This window comes from Ananas comosus, linkage group 15, assembly GCF_001540865.1.
Source record: "Ananas comosus cultivar F153 linkage group 15, ASM154086v1, whole genome shotgun sequence".
Taxonomy (NCBI): domain Eukaryota; kingdom Viridiplantae; phylum Streptophyta; class Magnoliopsida; order Poales; family Bromeliaceae; genus Ananas; species Ananas comosus.
The window spans coordinates 5,714,845-5,725,326 of NC_033635.1; the positions used below are offsets into that span (position 1 = coordinate 5,714,845).

Here is a 10,482-nt window from a genome sequence, read left to right on the forward strand (position 1 = left end):
TCTATTAGATCATTCGAAATAGAGTCAATTTAAGTCTGAAGTCATCCTCAATGCAATACCTCAAAAGAGAACACGAGTTACTATTCACTTTAAGTAAAAAGTAATAATCGCATAAAATTTTTATTTTAAATTATTTTTTCACTGAAATTTGATGGGTAAGTTTAAAATTAGAATACACATGATAACATTTAAAAAGATGTCCAATTTACATAGAAAAGAAAACTAGGCCTTTACAGCTGCCCCTGCTCTGACTCGTTTTGTTTTCTATAGTTTTCAAATCCTATGGCGCCTTCGCCGCTGTTACTCTCCACAACCACGCTCTTTGCCGTAGCCTTGCTGTCAAGCTCTTCATCTAGAAGAGCCTCGTAACACCACCTACAAGAATGAGGTACGCAGGTTGAATTGCGGCAGCGGCCATAGAGACATATGAGGTAGAGAGGAGGAGCACAGTGGTGACGCTGGAGCGGTGGATGAGGAGAAAAGGAACAGAAAGTAGAAGGAGAGAAACTTAAGAGAGAAAAATAAAAGAGAAAGAAAAAATAATAATAATTTAATTATTTTTAAAGGCCCAAATATGCAACATTTAAAAAGATTTTAAAATCGCAAAACTAGTGAATTTTTTAATGGAAAAAAGGCCAATTTGCATAAACAATCAACTGGTTTGCGTTTTCGTAAAAATGAGCCATTTTTTTGAATTTCACAAATTCGGCCTAAATTTTTAGTAAACTAACAAAAATACTCTTATTCCTCTTTCTCTCTCTTTTTCTTTCTCTTGTTATTTTACCATCTTAGTTCGTTTTCCTTATCTCCATCGTTCCTTCCTCTCTTTCTACTCCCGCTTCCTTTTCCTTCTCCTTCGCCTCTATTATCCCCGTGTTGATGTTGTGCTTTTCTCTTTTATATCGCCCACACTTTTGCATTTATCGACTTTGATATAATACAGATTACGGAGGTGTAGGCTGCAAATGGAGGGCATGGTTGTGGACGGTGACGACGATGAGGGTGTTGTAGGATTTGAGGACGACGGGAAGGAGGAGCGCGTTGCGGCGAGAGCGCAAACGCAGCAAACAACGAGAAAGAGGGCGCGATAGCGGAAAAAGAAGCAAAAAGTAGAACAAAAAAAAGAAGAAAATATAAAAATAAATAATAAAAATAATAATATATTTTTTTCTTCTTGGAAAGGCCATCATGTGTTGTGGCCGCTACAAGAAAGGCCAAGTAGGAAAGGAGAAAAAAAAATAAGCAGATCTGAGTTGCACCGAGGCTAAGTTGTTAACTATTTAAAACTATATAAGACAAGTTGCACCACATAAAATAGAAGTTGTACTACTTATGACTAAGTTGTACTATTTGAGACTTAAGGTGCACTGTTTTAAGACTTGAGTTGCACCATTTAGAACTATTTGAGACTAAATTATAATTTTTAAATGGTACAACTTAAATCTCAAACATTGCAACCTAAATCTTAAATAGTGTAATATAATTTCAAATAGTGTAACTTTTATTTTATGTAGTGCAATTTAATATCAAATAGTTTTAGATGATATATTTTATTCTCAAATAATGCAGCTTCATCTTCTTCTTCTTTTTTTTGCTTCTTAATCTTTTCTATAGCAGCTATGACATATGATAGCCTTTTCAAAAGAAGAAAAATATAATTTTTTTTTTTTTTTTACTAGCTACTATGCCATCTCTGTCACCGTTTGCCGCAATCGCCATTCTCGGCCCGACGCATTCCTCTTTGTCGTTTTTAAATCCTATGGCATCCTTGTCGTCGTCCACGGACACAGCCACGCCCTTCGTCGCAACCTCATCTCTACAATTTGTGCCGTTTCATGCTGACATCGACGGAGATGTAGGACGGATAGGAGAGAGGAGCTAGGTATCGATGTCGGGGCAGTGAAGGAGAAGAAGAAAGGAAAGGAAGGAGGTGAAAGAGAGTAGAAAATGACGACAAGAAAAAAGACAAAACTAGAAAAAATAAACGGGATAAGAAAAAAAGAAAAAGAAAAAAAGGTTTTAGTCAATTTATAAAAAAATTAGGTTGAATCTGTAAAATTTAAAATACTGGCATGCTTTTCAAAAAAATTCACCTGTAAATTTTTTATGCAAAAAAGTTGGAAAAAAAAAAAAAACCTAGAACCGAAAAAAAAAAAAAAAAAAAAAAACTCACTGGCCGATAGGCAACTCGGCATCGCTTGTGGAACCCTCATCGTCGTCCCCATCTCCTCCTCTCCTCTCCCAAATATCTCGCCCATTCCTCCTCCCCTTCCCCTTCCCCAAACCCTTCTCCCTCCCCTCTCTCAATGCCCACGTCGTCGGCGGCGATCATTAGCCGGCCGGAGGAGCTGACGGAGCGGCTGAGCTCCGGCGGCGGCACCCCCACGGGCGGCGGGGGCGACGGCGGAGGGGAGGAGGAGGAGGCGGCGCTGGTGAGGGCGATTAGGGAGGTGAAGAACCAGATAATCGGGAACAAGACGAAGAAGCTCCTCTACCTCGAGCTCGGTGCCGTCCCCAAAATCGCCGCCGCCCTCGTCTCCCCTGCCGCCTCCGCCGCTCTCCTCGTCCAGGCCGCCGCCGCCGTCGGCAGCTTCGCCTGCGGGGTCGAGGACGGGCGCCTCCTCTCTCACCCGGAAGAGAAGGTAACCATGATGTGTTAGCCAATATCGTTTCGATTTGCCCTGCGGGAAGGGGCATTTAGTTGTTATGATNACCGCCTCCTCTCTCACCCGGAAGAGAAGGTAACCATGATGTGTTAGCCAATATCGTTTCGATTTGCCCTGCGGGAAGGGGCATTTAGTTGTTATGATTGGATCTGCTCCGCAGTGTTTCTATTTAATTTGGCATATTTATTCTATCATTGGTATGATGTTATTGTATTTCTTATTATGAGAATTATTTGTGATGTGCAATAATGGTAGTTGCAGTTTGGAGAATGATGAGGGAGAGAGAGAGATGCTGGGGAAGTGTTATTGCAAGTGTATGGGGATGTATTGATGCTTGTCCAAAACTTTATTATGAGAATTATCAGTCCTCGCGACAAAAATAGAATCAGAGAAGACAAAGACAAAGATTTGATAACTTATATATGTTTTACTGATGTAGTAAACAATGCAGAGCTTGCGTATTGTTAGCAAAATATTAAATGGAGCATTCCATGTATGTTTCCTAACTCATGTACACTTTTATTGGTTTATATGGTTTTTTTTTCCCCCTCATCATGAAAGTTTCTTATCCCCCTTCTGAATCCAGTTACTTGAAATAGTGTTTGAAGTCACGTTAGCCTCAAGAAAATCTAAGTCAGGCATTTGTAAGAATTGATTGAATTCTAGGGAAGTAGGCAGTCGTTGACCTTTTGGATTCCTCATGGATGAAATATTGAATTTTGTCGTTTCCTTCATTGCCATGATGGAATTGTAGAGGTATTGCTTTTCTTTTCTTCTTTTTTTTTGTGTTTTTCAATCTTTAGTGGATGAAATGCTGAATTTGAAATTTACATGATTGGCTAAATGCCAATGAATCATAGTCCTAGAGCCCATGCTATGTAGTTTTTACTTGAAATAAATAAAGGATTTGAAAGGAATTGTGGGATTCCACTGAATGTGCCAAAACTGTGTCAAGGATAAATGCTAATCAATGCGGCGATTTTGATCTGTAAGGCAGCTTGATGAATTTTATTTATGGGAAACTAATTAGACAGAGAAACTTAAGTATAGAAAATGATATTAAGTAGGATGTTGGAGAATTTAGTACTGAGAGGGTTTCAACTAATGTGTACACTATTACCTGGAACAGAACATGATGTTGTGCGGGTTCTGGTTCATGTACACAGCAGGCTAGTTTCTTAGAACACGATATGAAGTGGTTAGGTTAGTTGGATCAAATTTGAAAAATATCAACCAGTTACCTTTGCTTAATGTATAATTTATTTTGTTTATTAAGATTCAGATTAGGTATATTTTCTTCTCATCAAAACCGGTTTCTTTTCCTTCATGCCACGATTCTTTTGTATTATGTTATCCAAATCAAATTTAGGAAATCTAAGTTCTTTTTTAATCTGGTTTGCCACTCTTGGCGATCTAGATTGGAACTCACCATGAATTGGATTGCGCAATCCAGATTCAACACATACTTAACTTTGACTATTATGAAGCACGCTTTTCAGTATTTGTTCATTCAGTTTAATATACGGTATTCAATTAAATTTTCTAGTGTTGAAAATATTCTGATGAGTTTGTTAAAGAAGATTCATTGATTGCTCATTTCAAATGTCCAGATATAGTGTCTTGTTGGTCAAAGTCTCACAAATGAAATTGATATCCTAGAATTAATGTTTACTATTATGTTATAAACTGATTTTTTTCTATTTACAGGTTGTGGATGCAGCTGCACGCTCTCTTAAGATGATATTTCAATCAACTGTAGCACCAAAATATGATGTTCTTCAAGAGAAAAACATGAATTTTCTTCTTTCCCTTCTGAATAGTGAGAATGAAAATGTAACTGAATTGGCTGCCACTATTATTACACACTCTTGTCAGAGAAATGCTGAACAAATGGCACTTGCTGATGCTGGTGTTCTGCAGCGACTCACCAGTCTACTAGGAGGTTTTCTAAATCAACGGGATGCTTGCCTACAATCTATTACAGCAATTGTAAAGAACAACTCCAAAGTTGCTTCTAAATTTGTTATTATGGCCAATGGAAAAGCGTTTAATTCATTAGTCGAGTTGATGAAGGATAGGAACCCACGGACAAGATTGCTTGCCTGTGTATGCTTGATTGCTATTGGGAACTCTTATCCTTATTTTTTTCGAGATATACAAACTAAGACCAAGATGATTCTCATCCTACTTGAGCTTCTTGAAGAACATGGTCGAGTTGGGGATGAGGCCCCATCAGTATTGACAAATCTCATTGCAGATAATGAGGAATTGCATAAACAAGCTGTTTCAAATAATGCTGTCGAGAAGCTTTGCAACTTTTTGGGTAAGAGCCCAATAGAAGCCCGGCGCCTCGAGGGAGTATTGCTTGCATTAGCCGAACTGTGCTCGAAGTTAGAGAACTCCAGATCTCTGCTCATGTCATTGCAGGTCTGTTTTTTTTTCAAGAAAGGTGGATCACCAAAGTAACTGCTAGAGATGTCAACAGGTCAGATTCGGGGCGGATTTTCAAAAATCCGAACCCGAATCCGAACCCGACTCCGAACTCGAGACCCGAACCCGAACCCGAACCCGACGGATTTTAAAAATCCAACCAAACCCGAATCCAACCAAAAATCCAAAATCCGAACCTGAAAATTTGAATCCGAAATAATTATTTTTTGCAATATTTCAAAATATATTACTTTAAATTTAAATTTTTAAAATACAAATTCAAATATAACATCAAATTTATATATATATATATATATATATATATTATATAATGCAAAATAAATTCGGGTTTAGGTCGGGTTCGGGTCGAGTTCTGGTTTGGGTTCAGGTCGGGTACAGTCAAAATTCATATCCGAATTTATATCCGTCATGTTTTTATTTTTGATATCCATATCCGAATCCATATCCGTTTAGCATTGGATACATCCGCTCCATTCGGGTTCGGGTTTGGATAAAATTTCGGGTATTCGTACCCATTGACATCCCTAGTAACTGCCAAGATTTTAATTCTTAATCCTAAATTGTGGTAATTTCTTGCACTTTGTTTTTGTTTGTTACAAATGGTTGGAAAGCTAGTACACGATCTAGGATTTTTTGGTGGAAAAGGAAAATTTAGGGATCATAACTACCGAAGTAACTGCAGATTCACTTGGCAATATCTTTATTTTCATGATCAGTTGTTACTTTATAACTGGTCTCTACTCCACGCATTGGGTTCCGAAGGAATATTGTTGACATTTGTTAAGACTTAAGAGTAGTATCCTTTTTATAGAGAGATTCAAGGAGAGATAATAGTAGAGATTCTATAACGATTAAATGTCAACTTAGACTTTTGTCGTTACTGTATACATTGAATGAGATACCTGTGTATGCTGAAATCCTGCCAGCAGGTGAGAGACTCGCAATTTTTTGTCTGAGAGGTTTTTTCTCTTCTGCTTAGGCATATAATCAAATGCATTTGAAGCTCTCTTGGCACAATTGGAGAAAATTCACCGTGTGCCTGTAGGAAAGAAATCTCTCGATGTGCTTCGATATGACCGATCAGTTTAGGGCTATTCTTGTTTGGGTTGCGTGGACTAATTTCTACTAGATATTGATTAATTTATGTTTAATCTAATGGCTGTGTTTTAAGCCCCATAATTTGACAGATATATAAATTTTCTTGTTTATAATCTATGGCTTAAATATAAATCTTACCATATTGTGAAATTAGTGATATATTTGCCTATTCAATGTACAATCTTCAAGTTATCCAGTTTATTTGTCTATTCAATGTCTTCATTTCATTTATTTTCTCTATTAGTTTTGCTCCTACTTTGCTTTTCAGCTAAACTGAAACCAAAAGCAAACATGATGGTATTCCCAGCCGAGAAGCTGAACTTTAACTATAACTGCATTAATTTAACTCATGTCAGTTTGGTTTATTTACTTGGTTTCCACTATACTTTGCATGGTCACATTTTTTAGATGGATCATTTTCTCCTCTACATCTAGAACAAATACTTATCAGTTTGATTTGTTAAACTCCTGTAGTCTCATCTCCTGTTGTAAATATACATGGCAGCTTCTCTAAACATCCATTTAATATATGGAACCCATTCAGCAGAGCATATGTTTTCATGATTAATATCATCTTCAAGGAGCATTTAAATATGGAATTGGCATCCGCCAAAATTTTTTTAATCAGGGAATGATATGTCTGGCAGATCATTATAGCTGACCCATGGCATGTTCTACCATACTACTTTCCTGAAACCTTCATGAACCGTCCTTTTGCACATGCTTTGAGATCTTGATGACAGAAAAAGCCTCAAGTGTTTATCATATAGTTGTCATACTTTTATTGGGCTTAGTTAAACATGTTACTATTGTGGAAAATGGAAAGTCTGAATTTCATCAAATTCCTTTGCGCAAGTGCATAGAAGCTTACAAGAAAAATATTTATTTATGAGTTGTATTCCTTTCTAATTTCCTCAAGTTTTATTGATTTTTAAGTAGGCCACTTGAGATATTAGCTTTGAACAAACCAATTGAGATCTGAGCTCTTGTTGATAGGTTGGCTAGATCAAGATTATACATAGCAGATAGTGGGTACATAGCGTTTGGGGAATATCAAAATGGATAGCGGATAGTGGGCACTATAACCGCCGATATGAACCTGTGACCGCCCGCTTCCCAAGGAGTCACCCATTCTAGAACTACTCTAGTCTAGCACCTTAACCTTCTTAATCTCTTGGGCCTAGCCACCTTCCAAAATACTATAGCCGAGTTAAGAGAGTTAGTCCTATTACATGTTATATATATGACTATTCCAAATCCTGCGATGTCACATTCCTCCCTCCTATAGGCCTTGACATCTTTGTCAAGCCCTAGCACGCTTAACTCTCTTAACCTATACGGTATACGTTACATATATGACTATTCTAAATCCTAGGGGTGTCACGTTCCTCCCCCATTAGGCCTTGACGTCCTCGGCATGCTCAAATACACTCACAAGCATTAGGCGATATGAGACTCGTCTCGCTAGCCTTAGCTGACCTTGTGGGAAGCTGCGCTCCACCCACAACGGTCGTTAGTCGAGGAGCCGCGCTCTACCCGCTCTATATTCCTAACTCAGCATCTCACACTTCCGGCTGGTGATTAGCTCTGATATCAACTGTGACGCCCTACTTCCCAAAGGGTCACCCATCTTAGAACTACTTAGCCTTAGCACGCTTAACTCTCTTAACTTCTTGGGCTAACCACCGCTCAAAATGCTATAGCCAAGGTAAGAGGTTTAATTTTATTATACGTTATATACCTGACTATTCCAAATCCTGAGGGTGTCACAGAACTCATAGCTGGATTTATAATAAATTATGTAAATGATTATATTTCTAATTGCATTTATATTTAAAACGATAGCAATAACATATTAGTTCCAAATATAGAAGTATGACACTTTCAATTGCTCTACATTTGTATTCCAGATAATGTTTCTACTTAGCATGGTGATCCTTCTTAGCTGTGGTGACCCTTAATGGCCACCGATAAACCTATGTTGTTGCCATGTTGCTTTTCTCCCCACTCGAATAAAATCATGATTTTTCTCATTCGTTTGTAATAAGAAATATGATTGAATAGTTCCTCTGGTACCCACTAAGTACTTTGTTTCTTCTATTAGGGCAGTTTCTTTAGAGTTTAGTGATTTTAGAATTTAACCAATCTACCTAATCTTATGAAAATTGAGGTCTAAAATGGACCTGATTGTTGTCCCGCTATAGCGGTTACTATGATCTCAGTCAGCTATGTTTTATGTTTAACAGCATAACATAGCGTGTACCATTTAAAACTGCTATAGATACTGTAGCGGCTACTATTTAGAACATTGGACTAGATTTGATGAATCCCCACATTCATATTTTTGAGTCCTACATTGAAAAGATTTTCTGACATAGAGACTTCAATAGATTTTTGTGTTTTAACTAGAATCAAGAATTTTATTGTGGCTTAAGCTGTTTCTAGTTGTTATTGATGTTTTCCCCTAAAATGAACTGATTTCTGTCCTTTGAAATTTCAAAACAGCTTGATGACAGCATCTTGAAATCAGTCCAGTGCAACATATTTTGATCAACATATGGCAAATTTGTCCTCTACCAACATTATTTCTGTGCCTTAGTTCTCTTCCTTGATATGCTGGTACAGGTTTCACACTTAATTGTTGATGCACTGAAGCACGATAATGCTGATGTTCGTGTTGCAGCTTGCACCTGTATAAAGAACATTTTTCGCTCGCTAAAGGTAGTTATTCTGAATTGAAATTTCTTCTTGATTTCATGCATTTCTAGGGAATATTATCTGATAGATTTGATTTGCAGAACCTTAGCGCGGGCAATTTTTCCAGTGACTCTATTGTTGTTACCTTAATCCAGCTTTTGCATGATCGATGTACTTCTGTACAGGTATGCATAATTTGTTACTAATTATTATTATTATTTTTTTATAGATTAAACATATTATCTTATGTCTTTATACCAATTATATTTGTGAGTATTGTGCCTATATGACCATTTTGTGTATATTCATATACTTTCTTGGGCCCTATAACACTGCAATTTTATTTTATTGACTAACATGGCATGTCTTTGTCTCTAGACCGAGTTACTGTTACTTGTAGGTCTATTTTGATAGCAACCTATTATGTTATACTGTTCATGCTGTGTCTCAGATCAAGTGACAATCTCACCGTCCTTATTTAGTTGGCTTCTTTGATCCACATGGAAGCATATTTGCTTCCTAGGGTGAAAGACTAGTGGAAGCCTGTAATCTACTTGGGAAACATTGTCACTTAGCCAAAAGAAGGAAAGGGAGCCCCAGAATATACCTTTTTCTTTACCAGTTGATTATATTCTTCTTTTTTTTTGGTTGGGAGGAAGGAATAAGTTTCTTTATATTTATAATATTATATTGCAATGTTTGTTTAAAGCGGCAAAATTTTCTGGTTGCTATATCTGCTCATCTTTGGTCTTCTTAAGCTCTCAAAAAGCAAGTGAAAGATTGTTTTTTTGTTGGATCATGTAACTGATTTAAACTATCCAGAGTTATGTCAATATCATAGGAAGCTATTTTTACTTAGAAGCAACAAATTGAGCCATAAGCGGGCAGTTTTGTTCAGCAATTTTTCATGCTTGCAGGTGTTGTAGATAAAAAAATAGGGCTTTGTTCCTCTTTTTGACATCGTAAAATTAATAGATTGAATAGGAAAACCAAGTGAAATTTTTGTTGATCTATGATGTTGCAAAATTAAATGCGCTATTGTATCTATTTCTGAATTTAAATGGTGCACAATTCTTAGTCCTAGCTCTGATTTTGGCTTTTTTATACCTCCTAATCACATCATCAGGTTATTTGGTTGCTTATTTGGTGCATTACTGAGGGTTTGCATGGCACTATTGTTGTGTAATCTTCTTGACACGTTTTCTTGCTGTTTAAGTCTGACTTTTTTTTTTGTGAAGTTGAACTGAAGATAATCTAATCTTTATGCATTCATAATAATATATGTTAGGAGAATACATTTTCCTTAATTTATAGAAAATATGCTCAATATTGCATGGTATGTTTTTTAATGGGTAAAAGCATGGACAGTCCCTGTATATCCAACTATTGTGACTTGGTCCTTGTACCTTTTACATGAACACTTTAGTCCCTGAACTTAAATGTCTGATTGTTTTTAATGCTCAGGAACTGGAGGTGCAATATATGTAAAAGTTTACATGAACACTTAGTCTCTGAAATCCCATCCCATCCCCTCCTCCTCCCACTTCACACCCCCCCACACCACACACCA

The 10,482-nt window shown here is 37.1% G+C and overlaps 1 protein-coding gene across 1 annotated transcript in view; it reads left to right on the forward strand.

The window, feature by feature from the left end:
• The window catches only part of LOC109721342 (armadillo repeat-containing protein 8), a 13,797-nt gene continuing 5,473 nt past the window's right edge, over window positions 2,159-10,482 (forward strand). The window contains exons 1-4 of the mRNA XM_020248900.1: window positions 2,159-2,642; window positions 4,374-5,093; window positions 8,841-8,936; window positions 9,014-9,097. Coding sequence (XP_020104489.1) covers window positions 2,307-2,642; window positions 4,374-5,093; window positions 8,841-8,936; window positions 9,014-9,097 — 1,236 coding nt within the window. The 5' untranslated portion in view covers window positions 2,159-2,306. The remainder of the gene's footprint in view (window positions 2,643-4,373; window positions 5,094-8,840; window positions 8,937-9,013; window positions 9,098-10,482) is intronic.